Source organism: Propithecus coquereli, unplaced genomic scaffold, assembly GCF_000956105.1.
Source record: "Propithecus coquereli isolate 6110/MARCELLA unplaced genomic scaffold, Pcoq_1.0 Scaffold101, whole genome shotgun sequence".
NCBI classification, from domain to species: Eukaryota; Metazoa; Chordata; class Mammalia; order Primates; family Indriidae; genus Propithecus; species Propithecus coquereli.
The window spans coordinates 318,220-341,203 of NW_012133970.1; the positions used below are offsets into that span (position 1 = coordinate 318,220).

The 22,984-nt window shown below is 37.8% G+C and overlaps 1 protein-coding gene across 2 annotated transcripts in view; it reads left to right on the plus strand.

Annotated features, from left to right (window-relative positions):
- HDAC8 (histone deacetylase 8) overlaps positions 1-22,984 on the plus strand; it is a 233,686-nt gene that overhangs the window by 60,793 nt on the left and 149,909 nt on the right. For both annotated transcript variants that reach the window (XM_012643780.1, XM_012643787.1), the window contains 3 exons: positions 10,662-10,774; positions 14,576-14,653; positions 15,247-15,355. In XM_012643780.1, coding sequence (XP_012499234.1) covers positions 10,662-10,774; positions 14,576-14,653; positions 15,247-15,355 — 300 coding nt within the window. The remainder of the gene's footprint in view (positions 1-10,661; positions 10,775-14,575; positions 14,654-15,246; positions 15,356-22,984) is intronic.

Consider the following 22,984-nt stretch of genomic DNA (forward strand, 5'->3'; position numbering starts at 1 on the left):
TTCTGGAGGCTAGAAAGTCCAAGGTCAAGGAGGCCATATCTGGTGAAGGCTTTCTTGCTTGTGGGGACTCTCTACAGAGTTCCAAGGGAGTTCGGGGCATCACATGGCAAGGGGGCTCACAAGAGACAGTCAAACTGGCTTTTATAACAGACCCACTCTCGTGATAACTAACCCACTCCCTTGGTAGCCCATTAATCTATTAATCCACAAATGGATTAATCCACTCATAAGGGCAGAGCCCTCATGACTAAATCACCTCCCAAAGGACCCACCTCTTAATACTGTTACATTGGAGTTTAAGATTCAATGAATTTTGGAGGGGGCAAGCATTCAAACCATAGCAGACCTGAATAAAATTGTTTAACAAATTTTTTAATTCAAGCTCAGACACTTACTAGCTGTGTAACCTTGGATAAGTTACTTAATTTCCCTATGCTTTAGTTTTCTCATTTGTAAAATGTGAATAATAATAGTACCTACTTCATAGGGTTCTTGCGAAAATGTATTGAGTTAACAATATTGAAACCACCTAGTACAGTTCCTGGTACAGGGTAATCACTCAATAAATGTGAGCTATTATTTTTATTGTATGCCAAGAACAGAGGAAAGCCAACCCATACTACCATACCAAATAGCTGTAATGAAAATAAAGAATTACGAAGAGATATGCTAACACTAAAAGAGAAAATAAATATCTGAGCAAGTCTTGGAAACGTTCAAATAGGAAAACATTGGAAAGCCCTAATGCTAACTTTTGATACCAGGACTGGAATAAAAAGAAGATTGTCACAAAATCTTTGTCAGTAACAATTATGCTGTTGAACAGTGTGAGTATCTGGCTTTGCCTGGGTGAGATAGCCACCTGATATTTTACATAAATGTCTTAATGTTGCAATCCAAGAATCCTTGACCTTTAATGGACCTAAAAACAGCAATGCACATAAGCAGGTATAGTTGACTGAGCCCTGTGCTTTTTTTTAAAGATTGACTTTGTGCTTTATACTTCACCAGGGCATTGAAGAAGCTAGATATATCTGGTAAAAGAAACAAAACAAAACATAACGAAAACAAAACAATTGCCAAACACAAAGCTGCAGACATATTTCAGAAATATGTTTTCAGAAATGCTTGCTGAACCTCGTCTCTTCCATGAACACATTTGTGTTAATGATGTGAAAAACAAAATGCACCAGACAAGTAAGGAAATTATTTTACTCAGCTGTTGCAATAGGGAGAACATTCATTAATGAGGATCAGTACAAAGAAAAGGAAGGAGGCCTGGGGTTTTATAGAGATAGGTAAACAAGGGAATCATCTGCAAGTCTTATGGGAGTCACGAGTAAGGATGGAGATGGGTCTTATCTTGGAATAATGTGCCAAGGTAGGATGGTAACTTGTAGTTAGACTTTTCCTGGAAAACAAAAGGGCGGGAGGAATTTCTTAACCATCACTGCTTTCTGGGGTACACAGGGCTCAGATAAACTTCAATACTATCATTTTTCTCTTTTGTTAGACAAATATCATTCATCACTGAGCAACTCAGATACAAACATAAACCTCCTGAGTGGGGTGAAACAGAGGTCTAACAAATAGTCTCTTGAGGACTCTTGGTGGTGGTGTTCCTATAAAACAAGTTGAACGATCTGTTGAGAGGTGGTGGCAAAGGTCATTTGCTTTAGGGTCCTAGAGATCAGGCATCTTAAAAGAAGGATGGTTAAAGTGAAAAAAGATATATTAATATAATAGGTTATGTTATAGTAAAGAGCCAAGAATTGAATCCTGAAGGTAACCAGTACAATGCATAATGGATTCCAAGACATCAGATATCAGTGGAAGAAAACTTTTTTTTTTAGAGACAGGGTCTCACTCTGTCACCTATATCATACCTCTCACTGCAGCCTCGAACTCCTGAGCTCAAGGGATCTTTTGACCTCAGCCTCCCAAGTAGCTGGGACTACAGGTGCATACCACCATGCCTGGCTAACTTTTTTTTTTTTAGAGAGATGGAGTCTTGCTATGTTGCCCAGGCTGGTTTTGAAATCCTGGCCTCAAGTGATTCTCCCACCTCAGCCTCCCAAAGTGCTGGGATTACAGGCATGAGCCACCATGCCTGGCCAAGAAAATCATTGCATTTTGCAACACCACTCATGGAGCTAGGCTCTGAGTGCCCTTGGTGATCTTTTTTGTTCACTGTCTTGGTTACTGCTATAGTTTGGATGTGGTTTGTCCCTGCCAAAAGTCATGTTGAAATTTGATGGCCAATGTGGCAGTGCTGGGAGGTAGAGCCTAGTGGAAGATGTTTGGGTCATGAGGATGGATTTCCCATGAATCGATTAATGCCCTCCCATGGGGGTGAGTGAGTTCTTGTTTGCATAGGAATGGATTAGTTGTTAAAAAGAGTCTGGAATCCTCAATTTCTCTCACTCGCTTCCTCTCTTGCCACGTGATCTCTTTGCACATGCTTGCTCACTCCCCTTCTGCTTTCCTCCATGAGTAGAAGCAGTATGAGGGAGACCCTCACCAGATGCAACTCCCAATCTTGTACTTTCCAGTCACCAGAATCATGAGCCAAATAAACCTTTCTTTATAAATTACCCAGCCGCTCGTATTCTGCTACAGTAACACTAAATGGAGTAAGACAATTATCTCTCATATAAAGATGTGCATGATCCAAGCATTTCTCCAGACTTCCATAGTAGTCTAGGCAGCAGCTTGTTCAGGGAGAATTCCAGTCATGCATGGTCTGCTGCAGTGCCGTGTTCTTCTAGGTTTATATCAAGTCATTGGGCTTTAGTTTCCAGGGCTATTTCAGATCCTAGATAATAGGGCAAGCTGCAAGACAACCTAAAGTCCTAATAGGGATTTGGGCAGTCAAGTTTTAGTTCTCAGTGACTTTGAGTCAAGTGGGAGGAAAAACAGTTGGGAAAATTAGTAGCTAGATATTGAAGAAACCTGGAGGAACTGAAAATTTGGTAAATATTGATAATTTGGGCAAGGTAAAAAAAAATCCAGTTTGATTTACAAGTAGGTACCAAAACTGGTTTGCCATAGAAAAAAAAAAAGGAAGCCAATTTTATCTCCACCAGACAAGACAAAGTCTGCATACCCATACTGGTTACCCAGTAACCTGAAATTTATTAACAAAAAGGTACAAAATAGCTCAAAGACAAGGAACAGGGCTAGAGTCTGATATCCTGGAATAGTGTGCTATAGATGAGGCAAGTTTTCCATTGAAACACAAAATTTCTCTCTACAGTCACTCCTTTTTGACCAAAAATAATCTCAAAGAAAAATTATTCCTGAACTCAAAATAAAGCTGGTTTCACAAACAACAAAAGAAAAAAGTGGATAAATTGGAGTTCATCAAAATTAAAAGCTTTTTCTCTTCAAAGGACACTATCAACAAAGTGAAAAGACAACCTATAGAATGGGATAAAAATATCTGCAAATCATATATCTTATAAGGGGCTGGTATGTAGAATATATGAAGAACTCTTACAACTCAACAGCAAAAAGACAAATAGCCCAATTAAAAATTAGCAGAGGCCAGGTGTAGTGGCTCATGCCTGTAATCCCAGCACTTTGAGAGGCCAAGGTGGGAGGCTCACTGGAGGCCAGGAGTTTGAGACCAGCCTGGGTGACATAGTGAGACCTTGTCTCCACAAAATATAAGAAAAAACTAGGTGGTCATGGTGGCATGCACCTGTAGTCCCAGCTACTCAGGAGGCTGAGAAGAAAGGATCCCTTGAGCCCAGGAGTTTGAGGCTGCACTGAGCTATGATCGCCATACCACTGCACTCTAGCCTGGGTGACAGAGTGAAACTCTGTCTCTTGAAAAAAAAATGGGCGAAGGACTTGAACAGCTATTTCTCCAAAGGAGATATACAAGTGGCCAGCAAGCATGTGAAATGATGCTTTATGTCATTAGTCATCAGGAAAATGCAAATCAAATCCATAATGAAATACTACTTCATACATACTAGGATGGCTAGAATTTAACAACGACAAAAATAACTGGAAAATAACAAGTGTTGGTGATGATATGGAGAAATTGGAACCCTTTATATATTGTTGACAGGAATGTAAAATGGTGCCGCCACTGTGGAAAACAATTTGATTGTTCCTCAATGGTTAAACATAGAATTCTATATTACCTAATAATTCCTCTTATAAGTATGTCTCCAAAATAATTGCAAACAAATACTTGTACACAAACGTTCATAACAGCACTATTCATAATAGCCAGAAGGTAAAAACAACACAAATATTATCCATTCATCAAAATGTGGGGGGAGGAGTATTTATGTGTATGTGTGACGGAATATTATTCAGCCATAAAAAGAATTAAGTACTGATATATGCTACAACAGGGATGAACTTTGAAAACATTATACTAAGCATAAGAAGCCAGACATAAAAGATGATATATGATTCCACTTATATGAAATATCCAAAATAAATAAATCCATAGAGACGGAACACAGATTGGTGGTTGTCAGAAGCTGAGGGTAGGGGAATAGAGAGTGACTACTTAATGAGCATGGGGTTTTCTTTTGAGGTGATGAAAATGTTTTGGAACTAGATTGAGGTAAAGGTTGCACAATATTGTGAATATACTAAATGCCACTGAATTGTACTCTTTAAAATGATTAATGTTATATGAATTTTATATCAGTAAAAATATGTTAAAATTAGGTCTCATTAGATTTAAACTGATTATCTCCATAGAATGGTAATTTACCAAATAGACCTTAAGCTTGCTCTGCTGGAAGTTTTCATAAGGAATCTCAGTTTGGAATTTTAAAAGTCTATTAAGGCTGGGAAGCCAAGCTAAGATGATTTTACCTGTAGTAACTATACATTTGGGAGAATTGTTCACTTTTTGAGGTCTCCAAAATATCTCAAGCTTCCAGGGCCTGCCAGGAAATAACCTTCCTTACTCACTTGTAAGGCTGGGAACCCTGTAAGCCAGGTACTAGGGTAGTTTTCCCAAGAGAGCTTTGTATGCATTGGCTCCATAAAGTCAGTCTTAGTTTCTTAAAAGTGTCTGATCATATCTGATTCAATGAGCATCATTCACAAATATGACATTCCAGGCAAGGCCTTGGTTACAGACCAATGTTTCTAATTATGTGCTGATCACAAGGAAGACAGATTTTTATTGAACCTATGCAGATAATTGTATTGCTATGAAAATAAGAACACTCAGTGAGAGTTTCCAAATTCTGAAGAACCCAGGCAGGGGGAATAAGATATCATTTATAAATGATTCATTTCTGTTTACAAAAGCATGGACTACTAAACAGTTAAAAGTTATATATAGTATAAGAGAGAAGAGAAATGGGAAATATTACAGGTTTCTTATGTATTCAGAAAATAGAATATTAAAATAGTATTCCAAACAAAACCGACAATCATCCCTCATCAGTGCATTCAGATCTATGTAATTAGTTCTCGTTCCACTCAACGTTAGGTCAGCAGTATTATTAACCCACCTACTTCTCAACTGGAGTTCTCAAAATCCTGACTCAGTTCACTAGTGTGGTCTCAAAGTTGTTTAAACCATCTCATCAGAAGCCTGTACACAGAAGTACCAGGCATAGTTATTTTCCACATGGCTTTGAGAGAGTTTTTCTTTGTTGAAGATGAAGCCCTTTTAGCTTGTAGCTGATTGCAAATGCTTTCAGGGAAGCATCAGAATAAAACATAAAAAGCTTTCTAGCTGTAAATGATAAAAGACTTACAATAGCTGTGGTTAACTTATTACTGATCATTTTCAAAAGGGGAAAACTTGATGAGAGTTCATTACAAGAGTAATACTGCAACTGACAAGGAAATGTAGTTGTTTCTGTGGCATGCAAAACAAGATAAAAGTCAATCCAATAAAAGTTTAGACAAAGTATCTATGAAATAATGATTAACCCTATTTTAAAAGAAGAGGAGGTATTATATCTAATTTATAAAAATGCCTGAACATAGTCTTTTATAGAGAAAAAACAACTCAGATATATAATAATCCTGACATGATATACAATGAATATACCAAGCATATTGTTAGAATATACCCAGAATATATCAAGAATATCAAATGAAGAGATTCAGTAATCTGGAATAGGTCTTAAATATTTGTACATTCATAAAATTTCATAGGTAAGAGATGTGAAACCCCAATTGAAAACCAATGACTAGGAAGATGCTATTAGTAGATGCAAAATAAAATACAAAGTTGAGACCAAGTTAACATTAAAAAAAAAAAAAAACCTGAAATTGGCCAGGATTGGTAGCTCACGCCTATAATCCCAGCACTTTGGGAGGCCGTGGCAGGAGGATCACTTGAGCCCAGGAGTTTGAGACCAGCCTAAGCAACATAGCAAGACCCAGTATCTACAAAAAATAGAAAAAATTAGCCAGGCATGGTGGTATGTGCCTGTAGTCCTAGCTACTTAGCGACTGAAGCAGGAGGATCCCTTAAGCCCAAGAGTTTGAGAGTACAGCTATGATGATGCCACTGCATTCCAGTCTTCGCAGCAGAGCAAGACCTTGTCTCAAAAAGAAACAAAACAAGTTATGACTGAAAACACTGTACTGTAGTTGTCTAATATCTGGCAAAGCAACACCAGAACTCCAACAAATAGAAAGATATCCTTGGAAAGTGAGGGCACCGATGAATTTGTAGAAACTTACCACACAGCATATACAATTTCTGAAATGTTTATGTTAATAACATTTTACCTATACAGCCAGGCATGGTGGCTCACACCTGTAATCCCAGCTACTTGGGAGGATAAGGCAGGAGGATTGCTTGAGGCTACAAGTTCAAGACCAGCCTGGGCAACATAGTGAGACTCCATCTTTAAAAAAAAATAAGTAACATTTTACCTATACCAATTTAACCTAGAAAAGGCATCTCTTCTGATTTGACAATTCTTCCCATGTAACTCATCAATAGTAACATATCAAATAAACCTAATTATTTCTAACACTTCTCCTTTTACAAGGTGAAAGATCAAATCCTTTGTGATTATCCATGGACCTTCTGGGACATGATTAAGACAGGACCATGAATCATTGAAAAATAATACTTGGCTCTCTATTTTACCAAAGTGACAATAAAAAGATTTTAAAAGTAAACATAGGAAGTAACATGATTGTAAAAATCCTTAACTCTTTCCTAAGCAGGAAGACTTTGCTTTCTTAAATAATCAAGGACATAATAAAGTCAATATACACCATAGAAGATTACAAAGATTACAGAATCTTTGTTATTAGGGAAGATTATTCAGAAGGTAAAGCAAAACATTTACAACCCGCTATTAAGGACAGACCAATAATCAAAAAAAAACTTTTGTCATTTTAACAGTGAGAAAACCAAACTTTAGTTTTGCATCAATGTATTTGATACTAAAGTTCTTTTTGTAAATCTTATAAATAAACTCATCAAACCTTAGCCAGCTTTAACCTCAACAAATAAATTTCCCTTTCTATGAATTCTCTACAATTTTCTATATCCATGCACATCCTTTATAGTACAACTTCTCTAAGTGGCAAAAAAGAATGTGTTCAGGCCGGGCCCGGTGGCTCACTCCTGTAATCCTAGCACTCTGGGAGGCCGAGGCGGGTGGATCGCTCAAGGTCAGGAGTTCGAGACCAGCCTGAACAAGAGCGAGACCCCATCTCTACTAAAAAATAGAAAGAAATTATCTGGACAACTAAAAATATATATATAGAAAAAATTAGCCGGGCATGGTGGCGCATGCCTGTAGTCCCAGCTACTCGGGAGGCTGAGGCAGGAGTATGGCTTGAGCCCAGGAGTTTGAGGTTGCTGTGAGCTAGGCTGAAGCCATGGCACTCTAGCCCAGGCAACAGAGCGAGACTCTGTCTCAAAAAAAAAAAAAAATAAAGAATGTGTTCATTAATAGACCCAAATACACACACACACACATACACACACATATATATATATATCTCCTATTTGTAATATATAAAAATAAACACAAGCACATCAACTCAAAATTATACATAGTAATTAATGTTTCAGCATTCTCTTACTTAGGAATGGTCTAGGTATCTAATGAATATTCATTAATTAATCCAATTTAGTATCAGCCCAAAGTTTTTTGTTGCCTAAAGATCTTATAAATTATCTTCAAACTGATATACTATAAAACATAATTACCATTGAAATAAAGTTTGTCAGAATAATGACTCAGCTTGGTTAAACAAATTTTCATTTTTCATAATCTTAAGCATTTAGTAGAAGTAATATTAGCTCAATCAGTAAATCTATATATGTTTAGGAAGAACATACCCAAGTAGAATAAAAATCTACCGGTGTATTATACCTAACACTGATAAATCAGAAAAGACATAGCTAGTTTTGGTAAACCAAAATTGCTAAATTAGTCTTATTTGCCAAAGATTTACCTGAATTATGTGAACTTGAATTCTTAAAATATTTGACTTTGTTTTTATAGGGATACATTTTTTTAGCACATTGAAAGTCTTGAAAATTCATTTCCTTCATTTTCTGAGAATTTTAACAATATTCTATTTATCTAAACACTTATTATTTCTGTAAGCCACTGAGAATAGAGCTCCTTTACTTTAAGAAATTTTACAATTTGGTGATACCATCCAGAAGTAGGAAAATGTTACACATTCACACAAAGAGACATAAAGACCTTTCTGAATGACAGACATCATCATCATCATCATCATCAGTTTTGTTATTCAGGCTACTGCCATGGGGAGAATGTTCATTAATGAGGAACATTTTTTTTAAAAAAAGGAGGGGAGCCAGGAGTTTTACAACGGCAGATAAACAGTGGAGTCATCTGCCCATTTATGGGAGTCATGAGGAAGGATGGCATGGGTCTTTCCTTGGAATATGTCAGGGCAACATGGTACTTTGCAGTTCACTGTTTCTTGGAACACAAAAGGGAGGAGGGTATCTTAACCATCAGTGCTTTCCAGAAGAACAGGGCTCAGATAAAGTTTAGTACTGTCAATGAGATGAGTCTACTTTATCAATTTTGTCTATAGAATTTCTCTGTATTCTCCTTTGTATGCCATATTATTTCCAGTTGCCTTTTTTGTTGAGATGATTGGGTTTTGGTTTTGGTTTTTCTGTGCTTATGACTTGTCTCCCTAACTTAATCGTAGGTTCTCTGAGAGAAGGAAGTATGCCTTGTATTGATTTGTATTCCTCCTCCCCATCACCCTCCTCTTTTTGCCTAACACTTCGTGTTCTGTCCCAGCTACCCAAAAGTTATTGATGTTTAGTAGGAGGACAGATCATCGCTTTTTTTGATGTGCTAAGGCAGTAGACTTATAAAATGTAAGCTTTTCATAATTGGAATATAACATTCACATCCAAGAACTTTCAGTCACATATTTAGTTATTTACAGAGAATTCATAAATGGACAAATCATTTTCTTTAATTGTTTTCTTCCTGGTTGTATACCTAAAGCCAAGCTATTCTTTGGCTCGATGATTGCTGAGTTCACCTTCATGCAGCAAAATCAGTGTCTAGAGGTATTTTTTCCCAACTTCCTGATTGCCAATATACCTGTCCCATTGGTTCAGCCTGTGGACCGGGGCATTGTTTAGAATATGAGATGTTATTATGGAAGAGAGTTCATAAAGAAGCTTATGTATTGTGTAGACACTTGAAAGACCTTACAGTCTCATGGTAGCAAAGATGCCATTTTAACTGTTGCTTATGCCTAGAATTCTGTTTCAAATATTAACAAAACCTCAGGGAGAATTTAGAAAAAATGGGTTGGATATTTGAAAGGTCTGTGGAAGCAAGAGAAATGAAGCATTTAGGATGAGACCTTAAAAATAAATTATAATACATTCTTGATGATAAAGAGTGTTCTTTTACATCTAATCAGCAAGGTTTAATGGAAGTGTAATAAAAGAGCAGGTTAACATTGACAAGAGTTTCTAGTAACGTGGTATCACCAACAGCAACAAAGTTAGAGAACAATAGTGAAGTCCATGAAGACAATTCTACTGAAGGAAACAAAATAACTTTAGAAAAGACTACTTTACTCTTCATTGTAATAATTACATTTACAGAAAGGCACACATACTGCCCAGGAGGTTGTGCATTTGTACATTTGACACTCAGCTTTTATGAGCAACAAGTGCCAAGACTTACTCAAAAAAAAAAAAACTTCTAGGTTATGTCTTAGAGTCAGTACAGAGAATCCAGTCTCCAACATCTTCTACATCTGGCTGAGCAAGATTGTCTGAAAAGGCCCCTTCTAGAATCTAGGTTTCTTAAGTATCCTGTAAGTGTTAACAGTGTTCATCTTGATGACCCAGGGTACTACAAATTTTTTTTGATATAATTCCGAAATCCTCAGAGAAAGGTTCTGTGTTGTTCAATATAGTTATAATATTCCAATGCTTTGAAAACCTGCGACCCTGCATGGAAAATGTTACAGTTTACCCAAATATTTTCTTTACCAAAACACTTCATTCCCTGATCATTCTGAGCCATTTACTGCATAATCTTTGTAGGTGGATTTTTATTTTTCTTAAAAGAAGGGGAAATTTTAAAAGACTACATCTCAAGGGTTAGATCGTTGGCTGTAAAGACACCCTTGGATTGCTTTTTGGCTGTTGGCTGTAGCAACTTGTTTTCTTGCAGAGATGAAGCATCTGGTTTTTGTTATCTCAATGATGCTGTCCTGGGAATATTACGATTGCGACGGAAATTTGACCGTATTCTCTATGTGGATTTGGATCTGCACCATGGAGATGGTAAGCCCTTCAGTTTCAAAGATGCTTTGCTGCTGGGACAGCAGGTTTTTATCAGTTAAGCTGCTTCTAGGCAACTGGTAAAAGGAGAAATATCTGTTGCAATTGAAATTTTCCTAACTGAGAATTCTCAAGTAGGTAGTATAGAGATTCCTCTAGCTGATGCAATTTCTGCTTTGCTGCCCAAGCCAGGCTCCTATAATTTCCTCTCTTCTCTCCTACTATAGCAAGCTCTATAGTAGAGAATGTTAAGAAGTGGAACTTTTACCTCGTGTTCACTCCTGTGCTCAGTAACCTCCCTCAGGTTGTTTCCATTGATTCTAAGCAAAATCTGTAGTTAGGGATGACAGCCTTATCTCTTCTCACTGATGCTTCTCTCAAGATAAAATGGACGTATGATGGGCTAACATTCTGAATTTTTCATCAATAAGCTACCAACCCATGTAGTGATCAGAATCTGTGCCATTTTCTTTGTATTACTAAAATATTTAGTCCTGCACAAACCCAAGACATCGTCCCTAATTTTTAATAGCAGAATCTCTTAACAGTTTGCGTTAACCCCTTAATCCCCTCTTAAAAGACTTCACTGAAAGGACTTATCCAACCCTCCTATGTACTTTCCATCTAGAATGTAGAGCTCTGGTAACAGTTGCCACATTCTGTTTCTTTAAGAAATCCTGTCTGTGACGCATAGTATTTCCATTCATCTAGGAACTTATCCAGTAAATTATTAGTTAAGGTTATCCCTTCCCCTCCCCCACACCAGTGATTACTGCTTCTCCAGGGATTTTTTTGAGACAAACTATTAATAACATAATCAAGGCATAAGGAGGAAAAGAATAATATGTGTCTGAGATTCAAGTCAGCTCTGCTTCCAAAACAGAAAAGGAAGGAAGAAATTGTGGGGAGAACCTCCCCAGGGAGCTTTACCTGCATGGATGCTACCATGGAACAACGAGAGAAAATTAAAGGTAACAGAAGAAAGGAGGGTTAAAACAACCCACATGCTACTTTGAGAATCATGCTTGTTGAATATCTGCATATTCAGTGAGTACGAAACACAGCCCTGCTCAAAAACCTTCAAAGCCTCCTATTGCCTATAACAAGGGGCAACATTTAACCCATGGCTTATTTTTGTATGGCCAATGAGCTAAGGATGGTTAAGAATTTTTTTTTCCATTTTAAAAGGGTTATAAAGGGAAAAAATTGCATATATGTGCAATAGTGACCTTAATAGTTTGCAAAGCCTAAAATATTGACTATCTAGCCACTTAATTTGTTGACCCCTCGCGTAGACCAATGGTTCTCAAACTTGAATCAGGATGACCTGGAGAAGTTTGTTTTAAAGTGCAGATTGCTGGGCCACAGCCACCAGATATTTACATTTAGTAGGTCTGACATGGAAGTAAAGAATCTGCATTTTAACAATACCCCAGCTGTTCTTAAGGCCACACTTTGAAAAATAGTAAAGTCCACATTCTTTACCCTGTCATTCAAGGCCTACCTCCAATAGGCCTCACCTCATCTTTCCAGCCCTGTCTGTCATTACTAACTATCCGGGCTACTCTACTCAATGAGTATGTCTCACTATTCACGGCACATCTCACTATTGCCATCTCCCTGATGTTGCCTCCCTTTTTCCTAATTTAATTTTGCTTTCTCCTCCCCCAAATTCTACCCATTCGTTCAAGTTCCAAGAGTAGTAAATTTACCCTGACCACTCTAACCCAAGTGTTCTCTCCCTCCTTTCAAGTCCCGTATTGTTTATATTGCTGATTTGATATTTAGTTATATATTATATCATTAATTAATTTTTAATGTGTCTATGTCTTCTCTTCCCATAGAAACTTTTAAGTTCCTTCAGAACAGAGATCAAGTTGTTTACTTCTTTCTGTCCTATACAATGCCTTGAACCAACAGTACTGTGCACATAGTAGTAGTTCAGTAAAGTATTTGTTGAATGAATGGATGATTATGAAATTCAAACTATTAGTATCAGAGTTCAAGAATAGAATTAGTTCCGTAGAGCCACATAAGAATGAAATAAGACTGTCACCTGAAACCATTCTTTCCATTTGCAATGTTATTTCTACACCCGTTAGAGTTTCCTGTTTTAGCCAACTTTTATGGTGTGTTTCATTTCAGTTTATTTCCCCTCTTCAGCACCTCCCTTCCAGTGACCCCTGCCCCACCCCCAAACTCTTACACATTTGGTTTATTTTAAATCTTCCGTGATTCCATAACTGGAATCCTGTGGTGGCTTCACTGGCCACTCCTACCCTGTTCTCACCTCCTTTCATCTACCTGATCACTCTCCTCTTTCCCACCAAGTCCATAGCCTCCACCTATCTGTCTATGTGCTCTTTTAAGTATGATTTTATAGCCATGCCTAATGGTATTTCCCATGAGAAGAAGTACAAATGGCTACTAAACTTATGAAAAGGTGCTCAACACCCTAATACTCAGAAAAAGGCAAATTAGAACAAGACCATTCTTTCTTCCTAAGATTAAAAAGGATAATAATAGCCAGTACAAGTCAAGGTGTGAGAAAATGGGAACTCTCATGCATGGCTGGTTGAAATGTAAATTGGTACAACATTTCTGGATGGATAAATAATCAGGATTTTCATGAATTATCCTTGTTTAGACTTCAGTTTCTAAGTTGAAATGCTATTTTCATTTATTTTGTTTTATTTTGTTTACTACATGCTTTGTGCCTGGAGCCTTTAACTGGTTTTAACTGCCTCCCTAGGGCAAAACATAGGCTTGGGAAATTCAAACATACCTGTTATATACAAATAGAGTTAATATTTTTTTAAGCTCTCTGTTGTCCTCTAATGAAGACTGAAAACATTAAGTAAACACAGAGACAATTTCTTTGTTTGAAGTAGAAAAGAGGATAGTACCTGAGATTGCTAATAGTCCTTCCATTATATAGACTGATTATCTGAACTTAGTATGACTATATGTGATTCTGAGAGGAAAGGAGTAGAGGTGGGCAGTGTGTTTTTCTATGTAAGTAGTGACTTGTGCAGGTTACTTTAAATCCCAGCTTTTATAATATCTCCCAGGACTCTAATTATTTTCTGGCACTGTTTAAATGGAAGGGAGACCCCTTTCTAGAAAAGATTTCCCCCCATCTTTCTCCAGGCTTTAAAACTCTGTTATAAGTGTGCTATTAAGAGACAAGGTCATGGCCTGTGTTCAGCCTTCTCTGTTTAAGCCAGAAAGAAGTACTATAAGTTACTTAGTACACATATAACTTTGGGTGACCTGCATTTATAACCAAATCAACACTATAGAGAGATACTTTATAATTAGCTTTTCACTCTATAATGTCTAACGTTTGTATTGGTCATATTTTTCAAAGGATTATCACATTGTACTTCTTTGAAAAAAATCCCAAGAATTTAACTAGAACCACATAAACAAAACAAAACATAAAACTTCCAAGACGGTGCCAGTTTCCTTTATTCAGGTCTGTTGATAATGCCTCATTTTGAGCTCTCAGACTTCTTCAACTTTTAGAACAAGTTGTCAAAGAGAACCCAGACATCCATTGCTTGCAAAAGGTTATAGTTTGCCATGAATTTGAAAAGTAACCCCCAAACTTCACTTGGGGCCAAAGTTCTACCTCATCTTGTAATTACAGAGACCAGAGGTTTGTATTACTTTTATTCCTCACCTTGTTGACTTTATTATTGCTGCCTTCTCATCTCCCCTCCTTCCCACTACTGCTTTCCAGATTTTCAGGTATATGATAAAGCGATGAAGTGATTCTTCTGATGTTTGTTTCTCTGGTAGGTGTAGAAGATGCCTTCAGTTTCACCTCCAAAGTCATGACTGTGTCCCTGCACAAATTCTCCCCAGGATTTTTCCCAGGCAAGTGATCTATGTGCTTAGTATTACATTTGCTGAATAAACATTGCAGTTCTTCTATACATTTCTTATATCTTATATTCGGAGAGTTCCGTGCTGTTAATACCTTACTGGTGCTATTCTATGCAAAATTTTAACACAGGTCACTTCAGGTGACAATAACACTGTTTTCTCTGCCAGATGATTTTTATGGACTGTCAACAGACAGATCATTTATGCTTACTATATACTATCAGACACCCCATGTAACTCCTAACATCCTGATAATTGCAAAAATATATTGACATTACATCAACCTAAGAAGCATGAAAATTCAAGCAAAGGAGTTAATCTCTTATTTTTTATTTGATCCAGTAAGATGGAAACTAAGGCTTTTCCGTTTCCTTATGGTTTGCATGTTTCTCTGACATCTTATTTACAATAGTTACTTCTCCATGTTGTTTTTCTTAATTTAATTCCCTTAGAAACCATCACTAATTCAGGATTGTTCTCCTAATTGACCTTTTTGGTCTTAATAATTCCTATCAGAGAATCCTTTAAGTTTTCTAGTTTCTCATATCCTTAATAACTAATCATGTTGTTCTTCCCTTTTACAGGAACAGGCGATGTCTCTGATGTTGGCCTAGGGAAGGGACGGTACTACAGTGTAAATGTGCCCATTCAGGATGGTATACAGGATGAGAAATATTACCACATCTGTGAAAGGTAAAGCAGTAACACTGAGCCGATAATGAGTGAATCGCATTTCTACAGCATGAAATTTCCTCCATGTCACAGAATTCTTTTTTTTTTATGTTTTCAATTATACACTCATATATTCTTTATTATAACCATCATAATATCCCAAATAGTTACAAAAATCAGAAAAGAATATAAAATAGTGACTATGAGAAACATATTATCCAAATTATAAGAATTATGATTCCTTGAGAAAAGGAAAAAGGGATCACCAGAGAAATCATTCCACTGTGTTACCAAATAAAATATTATTTACATCTGTTAACGACAATCTTGGATACAACGACAATCTTGGATATAATGGGATAGTTTAAGTTGGATAAAAGAATAACATTCCATTCATTACACATCAGTGTTAAAACATTAAAAAAGTACGTTTTATTAATGAAAACAAATTATTTTCACACAATGTCTACAAAATGCATTTGAAAATCAACTATATGCTCAGTGGTTAAAATAAACTTACAACAACTATAAAACTATTATTTTTCTTCTGATATAGTAATACCAGAGTTATGATTTCTCCATCTTAAAAGAGACTAATTATTTAGTGAGTGGATATAAAATACATTTATAACATCCAGACAGGAATTCTTTGTTTTTCTCTGATACCTGTGAAGATGTCTTTACTTCCTTTAGATTATATAATATTGAAGTCTGCTACTATGTCTTCTATCACATCAAATAATACGCAAGTATTTTACTTCATTCTACTATAAAGATATGTCAATATATTAACTAACAGGTCAGTTTTTCCTACTTGAAGAGCAATTAGTAAAATGATTTGTTTAGAAAATTCCTCTCTTACTTTGATACAGAATTCTTGTTCCAAGGAACAATGCGAAAGAGAAAACCACTACATATCCACATAGCTTTGTATACTGCTCATTATGCTTATTTGATCAGGTAGCCATCCCCTGTTTGGGAGAGCCAAGTGGTTAGACCAGAGCCATGTTCCAGGTTTGATCTTACCTGCTGTCTAATATGATTAAGGCCATCCCAGGAACAGAGCTTATAGGCTGACCCGGGGGATCCCTTGTCTGCTACTTTCTTAGCTAAAGAAACCTGCATGTTTACAATTTCATTGGCCTAGCAGAGTTCATTTTGGAGACCTGTGCTCCTCCCCTCTGGTGTGAATATTAGAGAGTCGACTATTTTTATTTATCATGGATTCTTGAATTCTATCCACTGTGTTAAAATTGGAGTCAGAAATCTGTGTTATCTACACTAAGGATTAAGATTACAGACGCTTGCAGGCAGACAGGTTGGTGCCAGTGTGTAAACCACTGGGGTTGAAAAGCCCTACAGAATGGGGGGAGCACTAAACTCATATTCATAAAAATTGAGATTGGTCAGGCACACATTCACTGCTGACAATGGCAGCAGAGAAAGCGGGTCTCACTAAAAGTCAGCCAGTCAACATGGCTGAAGGTAAGTAGTGGGAACTGAGGTACTCTTGACCCCTCCCCCATTCAACTCAGTTTTCTCCCAACCTCTGGTAGAAAACAGTGACTTCCCAAAGGAGCCTGCCTGCACTGGCTGTCATCACTGGCAGTTGTATAAACAGAGTAGAACTATTAAAAAATGAAAACTTTATGCTTCAGAAGTGCCTCTTAGCTCAAGAGATTTGGCAGCCAAGTCATCATTCAGTCATTCAGCGGCACTAGCCTCTTCATGATTTTGGTCATGTCCCCTAGCTACCTCTGTATTGTCTGACTGAAAAAGACTTTCTTTTTTTTGGAGCCTGCCATTGATGGTTTAATTGCCCTTCTTAATTCCCCTTAGGCTCTGTTCTGTCCTTGAGATGTGCAGATCAGGGCTGCTTATGTAACTCTACCAGTGAAGATGTCCTGTGGTTCTGTGTAAAAGGAGAATTGTTTTGTTTTTCTTTTAATCCCCTTCTTGACAGCGCCCAACATTTTGTTGCCCTTTTTTTGTCATAGCGGGAAACAAGGTTGTTCTCTTTGGTACACTGTCCGCAGGGTTTCCTAGAGCTCTTTCCTGGGTCTTAATTGAAAGGTCAGCACTCATCATCCTGCAAGTATAATTTGTAATATCTAGCCCTCCCTAAATGGACAGGTGTCCCTGTTGAAACTCATCTGCCAATCATGAAACCTCCTGAGATTGTCCTTTATCCCCCATCAACTTGGCATTTCACCGCCTGGAAAAGCTGAGTATTATATGGAGATTTGAGGATTTCCCAGTGCCCACCCCAAGGAAGTCTACTATTTATCCTTCTTCAGTCAGAAAAATGTCTGTTTCTCCCCTATATTTTCTTTTTTCCTGTATAAACCAGTTCCTACTACATGATTTTAAAATAGTTTAAATCCCATGGTAATTCACATTAGCCTTGGTATCAAACTTAATTAGAAGCATTTTAAAAGTAAATTTAAGGCCTGGCACGGTGGCTCATGCCTATAATCCCAGCACTTTGGGAGGCTGAGGTGGGAGGATCACTTGAGGCCGGGAGTTTGAGACCAACCTGGGCAGCATAGTGAGACCCCCATCTCTACAAAAAATTTAAAGAAAATTAGCTGGGCATGGTACGTGCCTGTAGTTCCTGCTACTGGGGAGGCTGAGGCAGGAGGATCATTGGAGCTCAGGAGTTTGAGATTGCAGTAAGCTATGATCGTACCACTGCACTCCAGCCTGGGTGACACAGTGAGATCCTGTCTCAAAAAAGAAAAAAAAAGAGTAAGTTTAGCAGTAAGGAAAAGATCCATAGAAGGTTATACACGATTTCTCTTTATAGAAACCACATTGGCCACCCGCACCCCAGTAGAGTGATGGCTTTTGTGTGCAAGAGGCTAACATTTATTAAAGATTCTTCCAGCTTGCCTGCTAAAGAACCAGACGCTCATCAGTTTATAGTTCCTGGGGCCCCTTTTGCCTGTGGAGCCACACCAGCAATCCACACAGTGATCATGCAGAGTAACAGGTTCCAGGTTTTCATTAGAGGTACAGTGATTTTTTCCTTTGATTTCCTTCAGAAGTCAAGTCTGGTCAGGGCATTACGTGAAGGCACCTCTGATTTTGAGGGTGCCAGAAAAGCTTCCTGGCCCAAACATCTCTCCCATCTGTTGGACTAATACCTGAAATTCCTTTAACAGGAAACATACTTTTATTCTACAGTTAGAAATAGGCCTTAAAATGAAATTTGGGCACAGCCTCTCTTCCTCACCCTTACTCTGCCATAGGTGTTTCGTTTTACAGAACCTTTCCTGACAGCAGGTTTTGAAAGTGTTAGAGCGCGAGCTCCCTGAATATCCAGAGGGGCAAGAGATGGGTACTGGAGCAGTACAGGGAAGGGGGTACAAAAGCCCAAAACAACCTTTGCCAACTAAGCAGTTTCGGGGAGGATCAGCTCTGATAACTTTATCACTCAGTCCCAGTCACTATGCTTTTGACTATTCCGGTGCGTGGCTTGGAACCAGAGTCTCTTACACATTTGCCATTATTACCCCTGACCTGTCTGCCTACCTCAAAAGATACGTTACCTCTCCTTTTTTTTTTTTCTTTTTTTTTTTTTGAGACAGAGTCTCACTCTGTTGCCCGGGCTAGAGTGCCGTGGCATCAGCCTAGCTCAGAGCAACCTCAAACTCCTGGGCTCAAGCGATCCTCCTGCCTCAGCCTCCCGAGTAGCTGGGACTACAGGCATGCACCACCATGCCCAGCTAATTTTTTCTATATATTTTTTTAGTTGTCCAGCTAATTGCTTTATATCTGTAGTAGAGACGAGGGTCTCGCTCTTGCTTAGGCTAGTCTCGAACTCCTAAACTCAAACGATCTGCCCACCTCGGCCTCCCAGAGTGTTAGGATTACAGGCGTGAGCCACCGCGCCCGGTCCCTCAAAAGATATATTAGACATGGGAATGGCTTACTCTTTTTAAAAAAGTCATTCAGTGTATCTACTGTCTCTTTTTCATCCTTTTTATTCCATGGTCCCACTGGTTCTGTGGCTCATTCCTTACTTGTGATATATAAGGAACTCTTATTGCTGGTTCACTTTCAAGATGCTCTCATTTTTGTTTGCCACCCAATTGCTAGTTTGCTCCTAAACGGACTCTCCCTGTGGGATTTACTTAAGCTATTTTCCTTTTCTTCCTTCCTGCTTCCCTCCCTTTTTCCTTCCCTCCTTCCTTCCTTTTTTCCTTCGTTCTTTTCTTTTTAAATAAGGTACCCTTTTCTCCTGCCATAACCTTTTTTACTTTGCCAGCTAGCGAAGGAGGAACTTAGTGGTTTCAACTTAAGGTTGAATACTCCTCCTTTATTAAAAAATTGGCTTAGAGTTTCTTTTTGTAATAGACTGGATATGGAATCTTCACATGAACATTTCCTAAAACCAAAAGACCTTGGGTCCCATTTTATGTAAATAACAATTTCACAGTTAGATCTCCTTAGGTCACTGGATATTAAGGGCAAGGGCCACTACTTCCCAATGGCTTCCCATAATTTCCATGGGAGCTACTGGAGTTGGTATTACAAGTAGAGCCCTGTTTTAACAAGCATAAAGGACCATGGGCATCGCTCACATAAGCATGCCGACTCCTTCAAGTGGACCCCACCCCCATGCCACACACACATATACCCACAAAGTTTGGCTGGAGAGGGAGGATATTCTGCAAAAGGGAAGGTTTGCTAGTTCCCATGCTTTGTCATCCAGAAGAGGAAATACTGCTCTGCCTATGCGTAACGTGTTTGCTCTCTAAGTATATCTGAATGCACCCTGAGATAGTCTTTATATTTATTACCTAAAATGCTGTATTGATGAATTTGGGAGAATTTATAGTTAAGGACTGTGAGAGGGAAGGACAATAACAAGTATTGCTTTGGTCTTGGCTCAAGGGAGGGTTTGATAAATAGTAGGGCACCACTCTGAGACCTCAAATCTTGCAAGTTGACCCAACTACTTGCCCACTCTGAATTACCATGACATATGTGGAGTTTGAGTGAAGAGTTTCAGAGTTGTGCTGATACTTCTTAGTTTGTATACTACCTATTATTTTACAGCCCTAACAGCAAGAAAGTATTCTTCCTAAATATCTGATTAGTATATATCTCACAGGAAAATTATATATATGGTGCTTATAGTATGTATGAAGTCAACACAGTATATGCATCCTGAAAAGTTTTAGAAAAAATCACATTAAGAATAGTCAGCTATTCAACTTTGTGAGATAATTAAGTACAGACATTGTATAAAGATTTCACCAAAGGAAGACACATTGTTAAACAGACTTCTCAATGAATAATACTCATGAAAGACTTTATTAAACTGGAGTTCTCATTCAGTAGCAGTCTTTAGATGCAAAACTTTGCTAATTAGAGCTATCAATGCGACCAAAAGAACAACCTTATTTTAATGAACTCATTAAAATAAGAATCTACCTGTATTTGGTCCTTGGCCTATTTACCTTGAGTTCTGTTTACCTTGAGTTCTGCTTATGTTGTATAGCTCAAATTGAAAGAAACTTTTTCCCCCTTCAAAGACCATTGGCCAAAAGGAGAATTCAATCAGAGACCCCAGAAATTTAAAAAAACAACTTAATATTTTACCTCCTTCCTTTTGTGAAAGAAATATTATACTTTTCTATTTTATTTATTTATTTATTCAGAATATTACAGTGATACAAACGTTTTTGGTTATGTAAATTACTCTTGTACTGTTTGAGTCAAAGTTATAAGTGTGCCCATCCACCAGATAGTGTGCATTGTACACATTAGGTGGGAATTTACCCATCCCCTCCTCCCTGCACATGCTTGATTTCCGATGAATGTTATTTCCATACGTGTACGTAAGTGTTGATTGATTAGTTCCAATTTAATGGTGAGTATATGTGGTGTTTGTTTTTCTATTCTTGTGATACTTCACTTAGAAGAATGGTCTCTAGCTCCATCCAGGGTAATATAAGAGGTATTATTTCACCAATTTTTTATGGCTGAATAGTACTCTGTGGTATACATATACCACATTTTATTAATCCACTCATGTATTGATGGGCACTTGGGTTGTTTCCACATCTTTGCAACTGTGAATTCTGCTGCTGTAAACATTTGAGTGCAGGTGTCTTTTTTATAGAATGTCTTTTGTTCTTTTGGGTAGATGCCCAGTAATGGGATTGCTGGATCAAATGGTAGTTCTACTTGTATCTCTTTAAGCTATATAGGAATAACATTTGTCGGGTGTTGGGCAGATGGGAAGCGGGAGAAGGGGATGGGTATATACATACATAATGAGAGCGATGCACACCGTCTGAGGGATGGACACGCTTGAAGCTCTGACTGGGGGGAGGGGGCAAGGGCAACGTAACCTAAACATTTGTACCCCCATAATATGCAGAAATAAAATAAAATAAAACAAAATAAAGAAAGAAAATCCAAAAGAAGCAACAGCTACTCCAGTGAGGAGGAATCAGCAAAAGAACTCTGGAAGTATGAAGAATCAGAGCAACAGGACACCCCCAAAAGGGAACACCAGCTCTCTAGCAAAGGATATCAACCAAAATCAGAATATTTAAATGACAGACGAACAATTTTGAACATGGATTGTAAGGAAGCTCAATGAAATACAAGATAAAATAGAAACCCAACACAAAGAAACCACAAAAACAATGCAGGAAATAAATGAAAAATTCACTAAAGAAATTGAATTATTAAAGAAATATCAAACAAAACTTCTAGAAATGAAAAATTCATTCAAGGAAATACAAAACACAGTGGAAATCCTTAAGAATAGGTTAGATCAGGCAGAAGAAAGAATCTCAGAGCTTGAAGACAACATCTTTGAATTAAACAAGTCAGTCACAGAGATAGAGCAGAGAAACAAGAGGAATGAGCAAAGCCTACAAGAAATATGGGATTATGTAAATAGGCTTAATATAAGAAAACTAGGCATCCCTGAGGGCAAAGAAGAAAATACACAAGGGTTGGAAAGTCTATTTGAGGGAATAATTAAGGAAAATTTCCTTGGCCTTGCTACAAATATAGATATCCAGGTAAAAGAAGCTCAAAGGACTCTTGGGAGATTCAGCACAAGGAGGCAAACTCCATGACACATGGTCATCAAACGTGCCAAAATAAATGTGAAAGAGGCGCTCCTATGAGCCATAAGGCAAAAGCATCAGGTAACTCACAAAGGAAAACCCATCAGACTAACTGAAGACTTCTCAACTGAGACCTTACAAGCCAGAAGGGACTGGGGACCCATTCTCAGTCTTCTCAAACAAAATAATGGCCAGTCTAGAATTTTGTATCCTGTAAAACTAAGTTTTGTATATGAGGGGGAAATAAAGACTTTCACTTTTCTACTTTTAAATAATTCTTTTATAGTTCTTCAACTGCTTTTCTGGAACATTAATTCTGTTAATTGGCTAACCAGAGTAGCCTACCCAGAAAGAACTGGTTCCCTAGGACAACAACAGGGTCATTAAAGGAATATAGCTCATTTAAGCCTAAGTTTTTAATTCCTGAGTGGAATCTTTTTGTCCAGCTATGCTGAGCCCCACTGATACCCAACAAGGAAGAGAAAAAAACACATCACTACTGGCCGGGCGCGGTGGCTCACGCCTGTAATCCTAGCTCTCTGGGAGGCCGAGG